Consider the following 16465-nt stretch of genomic DNA (forward strand, 5'->3'; position numbering starts at 1 on the left):
AGTGGGATGCTCTAAGGTTCTGATCAGCCCTGCTAGGGTTTATACAGCTTCACTCATTCTCAGAGGACTGGGAGAAAGAGGGATGCACCTGAAGTAAGGATCTACTGAGTGCTCAGCACTGTGTGAAGCATGGTGTTTGGGCTGTTTTAATCCTCACAGCAACAAAGTAGGATAGGTTAATTTTATACAAGTCGCAGAGGCTCAGAAAGGTCAATTATCTTGTCTAAGCCTCCAAGCCTGGGGTCTTTTCCTTGTCAACCAGTGTGTTTCTTTCTTGGAGACTTCTATGGAGTGAGGAGGCTGCGTGAAATGCAGGTAGGGGGCAAATAGGCTATCAGCACAAGGGGGTAGCCCTATATTGTAGCCAAAATGATCATGGGCTTAGCCTTTGTGAGTAGAAGTTTAGCTAAACTGTGAGAATCCAGGTGGGTCAAAACATGATAATCTAGATCTTGAGCCTGTGACAGGGATCCAGCCTAGAGGCTCTATGGTGGATTGGGTGTGTTCAGCAGCTGGCATTTTCTATTTGAGGCAGAAGAGCAGTCACCTCTATTGACCTAGAGACCCTTAAACCCCTGTCTGAGTCCATGTGAGCATTTGTCTGTAGGATCTCCCTGGAGATTACAGTGACACTAATTTCTACTCTCTATATTTTCTACAATGAGAATGGATTAGCTTTATGATGTGAAAAAAATCTCAACAATGAATGTTACTTAAAAGCTGCAAAGAATTGGCCAGGCGCGGTGGCTCACGCCTATAATCCCAGCATTTTGGGAGGCTGAGGCGGGTGGATCACGAGGTCAGGAGTTCAAGACCAGCCTGGCCAAGATGGTGAAACCTCGTCTCTACCAAAAATACAAAAAAATTAGCTGGGCCTGGTGGCACGTGCCTGTAATCCCAGCTATTTGAGAAGCTGAGGCAGAGAATTTCTTAAACCTGGGAGACGGAGGTTGCAGTGAGCTGAGATCGTGCCACTGCACTCCAGCCTGGGCGACAGAGCAAGACTCTGTCTCAAAAAAAAAAAAAAAAAAAAAAAAAAAAAAAGATGGCACAGAATCCTTCTTGTAACCTTGTGCAGGTCAGTTTCCTCTCCCGGGTCTTCAGTTTCCTCAGTTATAAAGTAGGTGTTATGATTCCTTAGGACTCCTTAGCTCAGAAATATGAGGGAAATAAAAACTAGGAAGAGTAAAGCTAACTTCGTCCTGAGCCCTACTCTCCAACCCCCACCCAGGGGTATTAACTTGGCTCTTAAGCCCTGGCCTTGGCTACCTGGAGTTTCTGGGGTGAGGTCTTTGTTGTGAGTTGAACAGAAACAAAGCTATGATTTGTCTCACTGTGAGGACCCACTGTTTCAAGCCATAGAACACAGCCCTAGTGAGATTGAGACCATGTTCCTTGCTAAATCAAAGCAACAGACTTTTCTTCAGCGCCTACCATGTACCAGGACCTGTTTGGGTCATATGGAGGCTAAGGATGACAAAGACATAGTCTCTGTCATGGGCAGAGGGCTTGATGGGCATGGAGCTGCCTGACCATCTGCTCTTGAACCCTCTAGGACAGCGGCCCCCAACGTTTTTGGCACTAGGGACTAATTTTGTGGAAGACAATTTTTCCAGGGGAGGGGGGATGGTTTTGGGGTGAAACTGTTCTAGCTCATATCAGGCTTTAGACTCTCATAAGGAGCGTGCAACCTAGATCCCTAGCACACACAGTTCACAGTAGGGTTTGCGATCCTATGAGAATCTGATGTCCCTGCTGATCTGAGAGGATGTGGAGCTCAGGTGGTTATATGGTTGCTTGCCTGCTGCTCACATCCTGCTGTGTGGCCCATTTCCGAACAGGCCACAGATTAGTGCTAGTCCATGGCTGGGGGCTGGGGACCCCTGCCCTAGGAGGCCACCTGAACCCTAGAGAGCTGTGATGGGGGCACATTCCCTTTTGAGCTCTAGTTTCTTTGTTGTAATAATGAAAGGGTTCATTTAAGGGGCTTCACAGTTGTGTACCAGGCATTGTGCTGGGCTCAGGAGACAGTAATAATATATTAAGCCCTGTCCTCCAGGAACCTTCTAGCTCTGACTTCATGTTTCTGGGGTCCTTAGTCTCAGGTTCAGAGTAGGGGCCTTTTTAAATCCTTTGCCATTTTAGGAATTCCCTTCTTCTATATTTTTTGCCCAATATAAGTCTTTCCCTTTTTTGCTTTCCTTCTTGTATACCTCCACCCTTCCTCACACAAGGCCATTAATACTAACTGACTTCTCAGGCTCTGCCATGTTGTGGCTCAGAACTGAGGCCCACTCTGGTAAGGCAGATGGTTCATCAAGGCTGATTTGGAGTAATTGAGTTCTTACATGTGCTGATCAGTGGCACCTACATCATTGGACGAGGAAAACCCTAGACATGGCACATCCACTGCTCCCCTGCCTCAGGCAGATGGGAGTTTCAGGACCCTCACTCCCTACCTACATCAGGAGACAATGGGATTGGCATCTAGTAGAATTCTTCTCTTTCTGCTCCCCCATCCCCTTCACCAAACCCTTGACAAAAGTTCTGTTGTTGGAAGAAACTTGGTCCTTCTAGTAGCTTATTTCTTCACACTCAAAGTATTTGGTGACTACAGTCACCTTTAGGGGAAAACTAGAAGTGAGTCTGAGTTTCCCATTAGTTGTGAAAATATCTCTTTGGGAAAGATGATTTAAGGACAAATCTGTGATTAAGTGGTTTGAAGACAGTCCTGAGAGCCTCTTCCTGAATAAAGCCCTCATGAGGGTACAGAAAGGATTAAGAGGGTTAAGAGCTACTTCAGTGGTTTTAAGCAAGTGGCATTTAAACGTTTTCCATCTGTCTTTAAAAGCTTTACTGTTCACTAGTCAGAGTGGTGACATTTGCCTGTATTTGGGAGGCAGAGGCGGGAGAATCACTTGAGCCCAGGAGTTTGAGGCTACAGTGAGCTATGATTGGGCCACTGCACTCCAGCCTGAGCTACTGAGAGAAACCTGGTCTGTAAAAAAAAAAAAAAGCCATAATTGTCAGTGATTTTCTAGACAGTGCTGACCTGTTCATTGTTGGAAAAGTACAGTAATTACTGTACATGTAATAGTTTAAAAATCTTGAATCTTTCTCCCCAGGACTAGGGGATTTGGAGAAGGTAGAGTGAGGATATCTGAGGGGGAAAAAAAAAAGGCGTCAAAGAGATCAATTCCCAAGGTAATTTCAAGAACTGGGTAATTTCTGCCCTTCCTGGCCAGCTTGAACTTTCAGGTTATCTGCCGTCATCGTGAAACCTGAGGTGTGAGAGAGCTGGGGAGGGCGCCATGCTGTGTGACCCTCCTCCAAAGACCTCCTCCTTCCACTTGTGTACAGAGGGAAGAGTAAAAAGACCTCCACACAGCCCACCCCGTCCACCTTCTTTGCTCCAAAAGTGCCTACCCCCGAAGTACCGACACCGGAGGCCATATCCTCGGTGCACTCAACGCTGCCGCCCCTTGTGTCCCGGCCTGGAAGTGCCCACCCTCCCAGTGACGCCGAGCAGAAGTTCCGGAAGAAGCAGAGGGGGCCACGGCGGAGGCAGCGACTCCGGCAATTCAGCGATCTGTGGGTTCGCCTGGAGGAGAGGTCAGGCGAGTAGGCTGGGTCGGGTTGGCATCCACCTTTACCCTAGTGAGTGGAGCCAGGAATGCCCCTCACACTGGTTGCAATGGGAACCCCCCTCATGGAGCAACCTTTCCCTTTCCTCATGACCCCAGGTACCCTTTTTCTGTCCACTGTGACAGAAGCGAATCCAGATTTAAGGTGGTTGCTTCAAGCCAGGGCAAGGGCAACATGTTTATGCTTGTTAAAGAACAAGTTTCCAGGTAGGATGAGTCTGTTAAAAGTGGAAGGCATCTGGAAAGGTTGCAAAGAACTTGATTTTTCAGATCTTTCTCCATGGCAGATTTAGGGAGAGTGCCATAGATTTGCAGAGCTGTAAGCAGCTCGGTAGGAATGGGCATGTTTAACTCCCACATTGTAAGGGAAGAGTTGTGACCCTACACTGAATGTAGTCTCAGAGATGGCTGGGGAATAGATCAGAGGTGGATAGGCAAGCCTGAGTCTGCAGGGCACAAAGCTTCTAGAAGAACTACCCCAGAGAGGCTGGGAGCAGGAATCCAGTTAAATTAATCTCAGGTTTATTGAGTCCCTCCTTTGTGCCTGCTATTGTGTTGGATGCTGTGTGTATGGGGCCAATCAGACACAGGCCCTGCCTTCATGGAACTTGCAGTCTGGTGAGGAAGATGGATTTTTGAGTAGATAATCTGCAATGGAAGTGTAAGGTGCTGTGGGTGTGTGTGTTTGTGGTGCATGGTGTGTGTGTGTGTGTGTGTGTGTGTGTGTGTGTGTGTTGGAGGTTACTACTTAGGGTCAGAGGTCAGGAAAGTCTTCCCTTGAGGAAGCATCCTTTTGGCTTATACTGACTAGAAGCCAAAGTGGAACCTTGTGAATAGAGCTTCTGAGTCTGGATCAGTAGATTCAGGGATCCAGTGCCTGCACAGGTGCTTAATAAATGTAGAATGAGTGAGTGAGTGAGTGAACAACTGAGTAGGGAAGGGGAAGAGTTGAGGGCAGAGGGAACAATGTGAAAGTCTGGTTGGAGGGAACGATTGTGTTGAAGAAGCTGAGATAAAGTAATTCTGACTGGGGCCTGGGAAGTGAAGGAGTAGTGGGGTGAGACGGGTCTAGAGAGGTAAACAGGGAGGGAAGTAGGGAGCCATTGAAGGGTTTGAAGCGGACATGTGAGATGCTGTGTGATTTGCATTGTAAATGGACAGAAGCTGGCAGCCAGATGGGACCTGGAGAACGGGGACAGCTTCTGATGGTGTTCATGTCCCACGGTGACTCATGAACTATCCTCCATTGACAGAGGAATAAATTGACCTGTTTAGTACTTTTTCCAACAAGGCCATTGGTGGCCACGGGGTTGGGCACTTTATACCCCAGCTAAGTTGAAAGATCTGGGTAAGCCTGAGGTCATGGGCCCCTCAGCTTGAACTGTCTTGACCTGGTATGCCTTCATGCTGTGCACATCAGGCCTGGACTTGGGCAGGTGAGAGAGGCAGAGACCCAGGGAGGAATCTGCATGGTCTGGCTCTGCCTCTGTGGTGGCCAGTGAGGAGGGTCCCTGCCTAAGATTGCCCAGAGGCTAGTGATTAGCAAACTTTGAATTGGGCCTTATACGAAGACTTTCACTAATCTTTGGATGAAGAACCAAATAGCCAGGGACAGTTGGCTAGTCTGCTGGTCTTAATATCCTCTGCCATTTGGTTTTCTAGTAGCAGTGGCCAAAGACATGAAAGAGGACCAGAGATATAGGAAGCCTATTAACATACTAATACCCATTCCTTTCTTTAAGGAGGGGAGATGAAGAGAAGCTGTGTGGGCATTTGGGGGCCTTGGCGTGTGCAGTGGTTTCTGCTGTGCCTTCAGACTCTGTCTTTCCCTTTGCCTCCTAGTGACATGGTCCCGCAACTCCAGGTCCCTGTCCCGGACAGGCACATCTCCACTGAGCTGCAGATCCCTCGCCATGGGCATTCCCACCACAGCCAGATGGTGGCCAGCAGTGCCTGCCTGTCTCTCTGGACTCCTGTGTTCTGGGTGCTGGTGCTGGCTTTCCAAACAGAGACACCTCTCCTGTAATGACTGGAAGCACCAGGCTAAGACCCTGACCCCTCAGACTTGAAGGATGGCCATTCCTGTACTCCACATTCTGGTCTAGCCTTGTTGGGCCCAATCCAGGAGAAGAGACTTCTCCTGAAAAAGAAGCCCAGTGTTGATTCTTCTCTTTCCAAAGAATGAGACTTTGGGTTATCCAACTTTGGGTGGAGGTGAACAGTTTTGTAACATAATGAGTTGTGTGAAAATAAATTATAAATGAGTTGGATGAAAATAAAACCTTTTTTTTGGTGTAGATTTTTATTCATGATGTGTATATATCAGGCAGACAACTTCTTCTCTCACACCCTAAATCCTTTCACTGCTTCCCCCTAGGCCCTGCACTTCTCAGCTGTATCTCTGATCCCTTCTGGCTCTGGCTTTGTATCCTGACCCTTTCCTCTTTCTGCTCCCTTTCTTTGTGCCACTCTTGGTTCTGGATGCAGGGGAGTCAGTGGGCCATGGAACTTGTGGTCTGCACCTCTCTATTCAAGCTCTGGTGAATAGGGTGCTCCCTATGCCCTAAGAGATGCTTTCATTTTGTATAATGTGTGTGTCTCACTGAGAGGCTGGGTGGGGGTTGGGGGGAGTGGGTAGGCTTTGTCAGAGGTGCTGTGCAAGAAAGTGGTTTTCAAACTACCCCCAATCCCCATCTTGTTATTTATTATTCACATGTTTATTGTAAATGTCTTTTCTAAATACAAATCTTATTGGGACTCTCTATAAAATGTGTACGAGTAGACTTCCCCAGTTGAATCTGAATGGGAGCTTTTAACCCTGCCCAGGTGATGATCTCCCTCCCCTAACCACCATGGTTCCAGATCAGGGTCTCCCACCTGTGGCAAGCGTCCTTTATGGTCCTGGGCTTCTGAGTAGCCCACAAAAACCCTAGGTAGAATGTCTGTCCAGGACTTGGGTGGGGTCAATAAGAAGTAGTTGTATTTGTTCCCTAATCTGGCTTAGGGTAAGGCTGATTGTCTGGATTTGTAGCTCTGGCTTCCCTTCCTTTTCTGAGGCTTTTGTGGGTTCATGCTCAGTTATTTCCAGGGCCCAGAAGATCTCAGTGGCCTTACTGAAACAGTAGTGTGGTGGCACTTAAGATCCATGTCCACCACTTTGGTTTCATTCTGCACCATCTGTATTGCAGGGGTAGGCGGGCAAAAACTCCCAAATCCCCCTGCTGCTATGTTTGATTCTCCTAATGAGATACACTCATGGGATATTTGGAGAACAAAAGTGGGCAGAGGGAATTTTTCTTGAGCAGGGGGCATGGTTATGTACAGGCTTCAGCAGACACAAGTTTGTGCAGTGGTCAGTCTCTGTAGCCCCCTCTATTCCCCTGCTTCAGCGTGGAGTAGCTGTGAGGTTGGCACAGTTTTTCCTTCAGGGTTCCCACCTTGGAGTACAGATGGTGCGATGCCTGATATCAACTCTTTGACTTCTGCAGCGGCAGCCATTCCTGTGACCATGTTAGCAACTATTTCTGCTTGAAACACCAAGAGTAGTTTCTGATTTGTGCACTGATTTCTGGCAAAAGTGCTGTTACCTGCTTCTCTGCGACTGGAATCTACTCTTAACTTCGATAGGTATGGGGATGAAGCGGGGAGGCAGAGATACATGGGAGGGCTGACTCTGTTCCTCCAATTCTTTGTAAGAGGGTGGTGTGGCTCCCACCAAGGGCTCAATCCTAGCTGGGTGATTTCCTTGTTTCTTGGATCACATTATGGCCGAGGAAGCAGGCAGACCATTATTGGCAGGACCGACACAAGATGGTTTGTCACACTGGCTGCTCCACTTGAGAACTGAGCCACCAATCTCTGCTTTTGAGGTGGCAGAGGCTCAGATGCACCTGACTGGGACTTGGTTAGTTTTCATACAGAATCATCCTAAAGTGGAAGAGGAAAATCCCCCATACTTGGGCAGGATTGGCCTGCCCTTTTGTGAAAGCATAGGCTCTTCCAAGGATTGTGATGGAGCCCCACAGAACAGGGAACTGACATCAGAGGCCAACTTCTTATTATCCTGCTCATTTGCTCTACCAGTTGTGCTCACCGCATCAACCTCCCATGCACTGGATGCTGAGAGCCTTAATCTAGTCTAGAAATGGAAGCACCTGGGGCCTTTCATATCAGGGTGAAGAGGAAAGGAGCCTGTGCGGGGAAGCGAGTGCTGAGTCCTGACTCTTCCGGGGGGGGGGGGGGGGTCCCAGAAAGTAACTGATGGGAAGCTGCCTCTCACTTAGGGTGGGGGAGCAGGTTTAACAGGTGGGTGTTGAACCCACTGCTTCTACAGCGGAGCTTGGATTGCCAACAGAAAGAACTCAAACACTTTATTTTAAGGACATAAGAGAAATAAAAGTCACACTTAATACCTTTAAGTCAAATCAGAATTAACACCTTTTTGCTCACATATAAGTTATTCAAACCTTTTGCTTCCATTAGGAAAGATCTCTGGCCTGGTTCTTTTTCAGTGCTGAGGTGGCACCTTTTCATTCACTCAGCTGGCAGAGCAAAGCTGATCCCTTGGCAATCCAGTAGTCTTTGGACCGCTTGGAGGGTAAGAGGACGGTTACCACAAAGTTGGTTGAATGTCCTAATTAAGGATATAGGGAAAAAAGGGTTGTTACTTAGAGAATAACTTCCTCATACCGAGAGGCTACAAAGAGTCAAGACATCTGGGTTCCAGTCCTAACTGGACAAATAGTCCTTTATGGGTCGTTTTATGCTCTATAAAATGAAGATTTTTAGAACAAATAATTCTTTAGGACTCGTCCAGCTTAGACTTCATAGAACTTTTTTTTTTTTGAGACAGGGTCTCACTCTATCACCCAGGCTGGAAGTACAGTGGCACGATCTCAGCTTGCTGCAACCTCTGCCCTCCTGGGTTCAAGTGATTCTCCTACCTCAGCCTCTTGAGTAGCTGGGGCTATAGGTGCATACCACCATGTCTGGCTAATTTTTGTATTTTTAGTAGAGGCGGGGTTTCACTAGTTGGCTAGGCTGGTCTCAAACTCCTGGCCTCAAATGATCCACCTGTCTTGGCCTCCCAAAGTGCTGGGATTACAGGCATGACCCACTGTGCCCGGCCTAATCATTTCTTAATAACCAGGATTCAAATGAGTTTCATATCTTGCAACAGTGATGTGTCTCTTAAATCTTTCAATTGGTAGGTTTCCCTCTGCTTCTTTTGCTGCCCCCTTGTAACATATTTGTTGAAACAACCAGACTGTTTGTCCTGTTAAGTTTCCCAGAATCTGGATTTTGATGACAGCATTGCTGTGGTGATTTTAAATATATTCCTCTCTTCCTGTAAGGGGAGGTTAGATCTAGAGGCATGACTACATTCAGGTTTGAGGTTTTATTTTTCCTTTATTTTTGTTTTTTTTTGAGACAGGGTCTCATTCTTTTGCCCAGGCTGGAGTGCAGTGGTTTGATTATGGCTCACTGCAGACTTGAACTCCTGGACTCAAGTAATCCTCCTGCCTCAGTCTCCCAAGCAGCTGGGATTACAGGTGTGTGCACCACACCTTGCTAATTTTTGTATTTTTTGTAGAGACAGGGTTTCGCCATCTTGCCCAGGCTAGCAGGTTTGAGTTTTACGGCAGGAATACTTCTTTGGTAGTACGTACTCCTATCAGGAAGCACACTATGTCTGATTGTCTTTCTTTTTTGGGATATTAGTGGCCATTGATGACTACTACATAGGACTACCCCTCCTTTAAATAGCTGAAAAAGAGTTTCTTTTGATCCTTGTACAAGATGGGGTTTCTGTCACAGTTTCAGATAAGGTTAGGTTGTTGGTCCCCTCTCCCAGATTTGTAAGAATTCTTTATGCCAGGCTTCTATAGTTTGGATGTTTGATCCCTCCAAATCTCATGTTGAAATTTGATCCCCAGTGTTGGAGATGGGGCTTAACGGAAGGTGTTTGGGTGATGGGGGTCAGATCCCGGATGAGTAGATTAATACTCCTTGGAATGGGGGGTGAACTGTCACTTTATTAGTTCTTGCGAGAGCTGCTTAAAAAGAGTCTGGCGCCTCCCTCCCATCTTGCCTGCTTCCTCTCTTGTCATGGATCTCTACGCACCAGCTCTCTTTTGCCTTCTGCTATGAGTGGAAGCAGTCTAAGGCCCTCACCAGAAGCAGATGCTGGCACCAGCCTGCAGAACCATGAGCCCAGTAAACTTTTCTTTAAAGTTACTCAGCCTCAGGTATTCCTTTATAGCAACACAAACACAAACAAACTAAGACAGCTGGATTTTTTTTTTAATTGAGATGGGTGTTTCACTAGGTTGCCCAGGCTGGTGTTGAACTCTGGGGCTCAAGTGATTCTCCCACCTTAGCCTCCTGAGTAGCTGGGACTACAGGCACGTGATACCACACCTGGCTAGACAGCTGGATTTTTTTCAAAATAGAAGGTCAGTGATGATGAATTTAAAGCATTTGTACGTTCAAAACTGTCTTTATTCACTTCCCTTTTGGAAGATGGTTTGGTTGTGTTTTGAATTCTGGTTCAAAGGTATTTTCCCTCAACCCGTTGAAGGTGATTCTCCGTTATCTTTTTATATGCACTGTGGATAATGAGAGTTGACTGATATCAATCTGATTCTCATTCTCTGGGATTTCAGTTCCAGCATATATTATACATTGTCTCTTCTCTTTGGTTATTTTGAGAATTTTTTTTTGTCTCTGACAGTCTTAAGTATCACTTTGGTATATCTAGGTTTCTTTGAAGATTTGATTACTTGTTGTATGTTGCTAAAAATCATTCCTTCCACTTTGTGAGACCTCATAATCTAAGGATTCAAGTGTTTCTTTAGTTTTGGGAAATTACCAGCCATTATTTTTTCAAATATTCTCTCTCCTCCATTCTTTATTTTCTCCTTCCAGGTTGCCTAGAAAACTAGAAAAACGTTGCAAATTCTGGCTCCTCCCACAGGGTCACTTCTTCCCCCTCTCACTATGCTGTATTCAAGGCGACTTTCCCAGTTCATTTTCTCTGTTCATTCTTCAGCTGTCCCTCGGTGTATCTGTTGAGGTGGCTTTCTTTCTGTCTGCTTTCTTTTTTTCAGAGCTGTATCTCAGTTTCAGATCCACTCAGAGTTTTGCATCAGGGCTTTCCATTTATTCATTTGTTTATTTATTTATTTGTGACGGAGTTTTCGCTCTTGTTACCTAGGCTGGAGTACAGTGGCCCAATCTCGGCTCACTGCAACCTCTGCCTCCCAAGTTCAAATGATTCTCCTGCCTCAGTCTCTCAAGTAGCTGCGAATACAGGCACCTGCCACCACGTAGGCTAATTTTTTGTATTTAGTAGACAGGGTTTCACTATGTTGGTCAGGCTAGTCTTGAACTCCTGACCTCAGGTGATTCACTCACCTCAGCCTCCCAAAGTGCTGGGATTAAAGGGGTGAGCCACCTTGCCCAGCCTATTCATTTATTTTAAAATCTCTTTTGTGATGAGTAAAAATGGATTTGGTGAGAAAAAGAGAGATTTTAGTGTCTATTCAGACCACCATTTTGAAAGCGGAAGTCTCTACTTGTTAAACTCTATCTTCTACTCCTTAGATTCTAATAGAAGCAATAATTAATTCTATAATATTAATCTACAGTCAGAACAAATAGAATTTATAATTACATTTATGAATTTTGTATGTTATAGGTGGCTTCATTTTAAGTCTAGTTAATTGGCCCAAGGGAGATCTTGAGCCAATTACAGCTCAGTGTTTGGACTTTGATGGAAGATTGCATTTGGTCATTATTTGAACTAATCTTAAGAACATCCTCACCTGTGGTTGAGAGTGTTCCTGCCCGGGCTCCTGTTTTATAAAGTGGGCAGTGGTAAAGTGTTGGGCTTGGCTCATAATTTTGTTGTGGTTCAAAATGCACCACAGGCAGCATTGGATTCATCTGTCCGGGCAATGCGTCTTCTACCACCATTTCCTTATCATCCCATCGAAAAGCATCTATGAACATCCCATGAACAAGAACACCATCCTCGGGAGAGGGCAACTGAAAGATACCCACAAGTCTCAAAGTGAGAGGGGGAAAAGGGATCAGCAGGTGTGAGTCACTTCCAATGTCCCACATCCTCACTAGGTAATTCTAAAAAACACTCTATACATTGCTGTTATTATTCACATCTTAGAGAGGTCAATCTTGAGGCTCTGAGAGGCAAAAAAATGTAATAATAATGTAATGACTTTTCCCCTTTTCATGGGAGGTGGAGGAGTACTGAGATTATCATCTGTTATTCTTAGCAAGGGTTTTCAAGGATTTGGATGCCCTCCTAGAAGACAGATTATATATCTGCAATATTTACAGAGTGCCCATGGAAAATTCCTTTTTGTTCTTTCTCTCTCTCTTTTTAAAATTATGCTTACTTTTAAATGTTTGTATTAAATAAGAAAGAGGGAGAGTGAGAAACTCTGCCCATCAGAGTCCTGTGATTGGATGTCTCCACCGGTGCACATTTTTTTTTTTTTTTTTGCCAATTGTGGGTATCTGAATCATTCTTCCTCAAACTCTGAGTGGATTTGGCCAATTCTGGCCCCACGTCTTTGGATAATTGGAGCCTCACGTCTGCAGGCAGAGGACTAAGCAGTTTGGATAATACGTAGTGCATTTTATAGTGAATAAAAGGATGGTAAACTAAATTCTTTTTAGCTGGTATTTGTTTTTTGGTGTCCTAAACTTCCTGTTCCTTGGGTGCAGCAGGGTGGGCCTTCCTGTTTTTGGGCTGCCACATATGTTTATGCAGATTTCCCTGAAAACTATCCTGCTACCTACTGGGTGTCCATCATCTGGGCATCCACCCAGAGGGAGCACCTTTTCCTATGCTGAGCCAAGGAGGCAAATGGGCTGACAGTGATCTTGGCTGTTTGTAACAGAGATAAAGCTGTTTAAACACATACTCTGTGTTTAGACCAGTATATGTGCCTGTCACATGACACTGGCTGTTTCCTTTACACCGCACTACAGGCCCGTCTCCTGGTCTGTTGGTGGCAGACATTTGCGAGGTGGGCCAGGAGACAGGCCAGCTAGACAGTCTGAGGTCTCCCCAGATCTCAGAGATTGTAAGGTATTCTCATGGCTCAGCACACATGACCCAAGCAGAGACATGGTATGAACTGGGATGGGATGGAGGGACAGAGCCCTGGTGGTCACTGTAAACTTCTGTCTGTCAGAATCAGCCTCTGTGGTAGATGGAGTGTGCTGAGCATGGACCAGGGCAGGCTGGTCCTGGAACCTCCGGTGGGGGCTTTAATGTGGGTGTTGCTTTGCCTTCCTGGAGCCTCAAGTTTTCCTTACATGGGAAACTTGATACCCTCTTCTTAAGACAAGAAGGATCTTAAAATAATAAGAGGTGCAGACATATCAACAGTTGCTCCAGCACATACAGCTGGAGAAAGGCAGTGTCAGAATTTAAACTCAGGCTTGTCTAGTTTTTAAACCCTTGCAGTTAACTTCTTGCTATATTGATTCTGTAAGATGAAGAAGGTTACTTAAGTTAGCTAAAAAATAAAATAATATTGCTTTAAACATATTTCTATAAATCAGACTAGTTTAGGCAGTTCCCATCTGGTCATTGCTAATTGGGGAGCTTATCTTGGAGGTGTGATGACTACCCTGCCCTTCCTGCTCCTGCCGATGGGAGGTGGTGGGAGTGGGGCATGGAGGTTGTCTGAAATCTTCAAGGACAGTGGGATAGAAGCTGCTTTGCCGTAACAGCCAGGTGGACAATACCTCCATGTCCATGGGCAGTTCTTGTCCAAATTGCACTGTCTTGGCAGCTTCTATCACTGCAGCTTGATCCCGATAGGTGGGAATTACATTGTATTTGAAACTTAGCTCATCTATAGGCAAATTGTATTTTCGAGCATGATTTTGAAGAGTTCCTGTAATTATGAAAATCAGAAAGCCGCGTTCAAAACAACACTGCTACTCCCCAGGCACTAACCCCCTTCACACAAACCAGGCTGCCCTGGCATTAGAGAGCCTTCCCACTACAGAGAAAACCCAACTCTTAATATCTTCCTCTGAATTAGTTCACAGGGTCAGGAAGCCTGTGGGTCATGTTGGGAGGTAAGGGCCCAAGGGATGGACAAGCTCTGGTCCTGGTTGGAAAGGGAGGGAAGAGGGCCAGTATGCAGTGCATTGCCCTGACATAAGGGAGACAAATGAGTGAGGCAGTTTCCGAGCCCAATCTCGCTAACTTTAGGATTTTGCCCAGCTTGTTTTATATGGGCTGTTTAATAGGTATGAAGAATGAGAGAGATGAAGGGCTTGGGTCATTAGCATTGAGTTGCTCACAGGCTCTAGCCCCTTCTGAAACGGCTAGTTTCCCCAAGGGCTGATGGAAGCACATCAAGAGAATTTCTCAGAGGGAAGGAAGCTGCTCACAGCTGGGGCCTGAGCAGGTGGACAGCAGATGACGCCCTTGAGCGTGGGTCACATGGGGAACTGAGGCACACTCTGTGTTCATGGAGGCAGCAGTGCCTGCACTTATGTAACTTGAGAGGGGCAGGGATTAGGTTGCTGGGGAACATCTGCTATCTCTGCCATCTTTCCTCTGCCCCCCACAAGTGAGGAAGAGCAGGACCTTGTTAGATTGCCCTATGATCACTAGCCTCATTGTTAAAGCATTAGCAGCCATGTCATTTCCCCAGGACCTCAAAACCCTGTGTATGACAATTCATGGCCTTTCCTGTGGGGTTTTTCTAGGGGAAGCACTGGTACCTGTTAGAAATCCTTGAGGAAAGAAGAAACCGGAGATCCAGTAGGACTTAGGCTGTCCTCTTTTGAGCCACAACTGAAGGAGAAACATACTCATAATAAACGTTATTTCTGGGATGGAATTTGTTTTCTAAAGCAAAGTCCTATTTGGGGAGAGTTTCTCAGGAGGCAGAAACTAAAGCAGCCCTGAGTTAGTCACCACCCCCATTTCACTGCCTGCCCCATTCCCCTTCCTGTTCTGCCGGCCTGATGACTGCGGACCCAGAGCCTGGTTATTGTGGGGTATGTGAGAGGGAGACAGCAGCAAAGTTATCTGGGGTTTGGACTCATCTCAGTTGGTCTGTACCTCACTGTGGGGTCCCATGAATTAGAGCTGAAACCCCAATTAATTAAAGTGGAATTAAAGTGGAATGTGGGGATGAGTGGCTAGGGCAAACGATATTATAATCAGTATAAGACGTGTAAAGTGATGCCATTCTGGACATTTCTTTTTCTCTGGGCTCAGATTATCCATCAGTGACTGTGGATATCTTTAGCCAGTGCTTCCTAGGGACCTTAGGCCAACTATGCCATCAGACTCATCGAAACCCAGTGAAAGGAATTTTCTTACATCCACAAACGAGGTCCTCAGGATAAGGTCTTTGACCCACGACCCTAGTGGCTTCAGGGATGGGTAGGCTGTGTTGGACCACAGAGCGGGAACCTGGTTATTGAGGAAACTGTTATACACTTCTTCCATTTCTTCAGACATCACCACGAATCCAGTGATGGCTTTGTTGAGTGTTTCCAGAGAAGTCTGAAAGAACAGAAAAGGGGTTGGTGGGGTTGGTGGCCTTTGTAGATGTCATTATCCAGTGTCAGTGACACACATTCATGATAGCAGGTGCTGCCTTGCCCGGAGGTGCCACTTGCTGGGTTCTGTTCTGTGCACACTGTCTGCTTCCCAGACCCTCCAATATTACATGCATTATTATAATATGTGACCGTTGTGGTGTAACACTTGAGGGTGGCAGTTGATAGTAGAGTCCAATGCGGTGGAAAGAAGGAAGCAGAAATGTCTCCTGAAGCCTGGAGAAGCAGCTGGGAGAAATGCCACTGTCTAGCACTCCTCCAGGCCAAAAGAAAAATAGGCCTGAGAACCACAGAGTGTGAGGAGGAGGGGGAGATGGGGAGGGAGAACCACCTCATGTCTGCTCAGGGGGATCCCCCAACCCCCAGAGTTAGTGCAGAAAGAGGAGATTCTTTTTTTTTTTTTTTTTTTTTTTTGAGATAGAGTCTTGCTCTGTCGCCAGGCTGGAGTGCAGTGGTGTGATCTCGGATCACTGCAACCTCCACCTCCTGGGTTCAAGTGATTCTCCTGCCTCAGTCTGCCAATTAGTTGGGATTACAGGCACGCACCACCATGCCCAGCTAATTTTCGTATTTTTACTAGAGATGGGGTTTACCCTGTTGGCCAGGCTGGTCTCAAACTCCTGACCTTAGGATATCTGCCCACCTTGACCTCCCAACATGCTGGGATTACAGGTGTGAGCCACCGCGCCTGGCTGGAAAGGGGAGAGTCTTAGATGACACTAATCTTCTAGTTGGCATCAGATGGTCTCCTTGTACTGGAAACACCTCCTTAAAACATGTCTCATAGCCTCTCCTCCTCTCACCAGAAGACGGAGGCAGGCAGTAGTCCTGGGAGACACTGGGCTGGAGTGGAGTACAGGGCGATGTTTGCCACCTGGCTAAAGACTAGGGAGTGCATATAGGTGGGTTTTGGCCCCTATGGGTCGCAGTGTTGTGAAAATTGCCATATACTGGGAAAATATAATAGGAAGATATTAGAGGCAAAATTTATGTTGACTAAGCAACCAAATAAGGACTGGGACCACACGCACAGTGTCTTAGCGACAGGCACTGTGTGGATAAAACAAGGCTACACATCATTCCATTCTTTCATAGGTTTATTTGTTGGTTCCCTTCTCCCTGTACCTCTTTTCACAAGAGGCAGTGGTAGAAAAAAGAAGTGTTTTACTTAGATTTGTCCTTAGGATCTGAGGAAC

At 46.3% G+C, this 16465-nt stretch overlaps 2 protein-coding genes across 5 annotated transcripts in view; one reads left to right on the forward strand and one right to left on the reverse strand.

Annotated features, from left to right (window-relative positions):
• The window catches only part of TRABD2A (TraB domain containing 2A), a 56247-nt gene extending 50313 nt beyond the window's left edge, over positions 1-5934 (forward strand). For 2 of the 3 annotated variants that reach the window (XM_010359840.2, XM_030921519.1), the window contains 2 exons: positions 3361-3612; positions 5487-5934. In XM_010359840.2, the coding sequence (XP_010358142.1) occupies positions 3361-3612; positions 5487-5670 (436 nt within the window). In that variant the 3' untranslated portion in view covers positions 5671-5934. Of the gene's footprint in view, positions 1-3360; positions 3613-5486 lie in introns of those variants that run through there. The other variant, XM_030921520.1, reaches the window with a different exon arrangement.
• A 2063-nt stretch (positions 5935-7997) lies between these two features.
• The window catches only part of DNAH6 (dynein axonemal heavy chain 6), a 330576-nt gene continuing 322108 nt past the window's right edge, over positions 7998-16465 (reverse strand). For both annotated transcript variants that reach the window (XM_030920632.1, XM_030920633.1), the window contains 5 exons: positions 15028-15213; positions 14421-14493; positions 13428-13579; positions 11471-11693; positions 7998-8277 (listed from right to left, as the gene is read on the reverse strand). In XM_030920632.1, coding sequence (XP_030776492.1) covers positions 8174-8277; positions 11471-11693; positions 13428-13579; positions 14421-14493; positions 15028-15213 — 738 coding nt within the window. In that variant the 3' untranslated portion in view covers positions 7998-8173. The remainder of the gene's footprint in view (positions 8278-11470; positions 11694-13427; positions 13580-14420; positions 14494-15027; positions 15214-16465) is intronic.

This window comes from Rhinopithecus roxellana, chromosome 17, assembly GCF_007565055.1.
Source record: "Rhinopithecus roxellana isolate Shanxi Qingling chromosome 17, ASM756505v1, whole genome shotgun sequence".
NCBI classification, from domain to species: Eukaryota; Metazoa; Chordata; class Mammalia; order Primates; family Cercopithecidae; genus Rhinopithecus; species Rhinopithecus roxellana.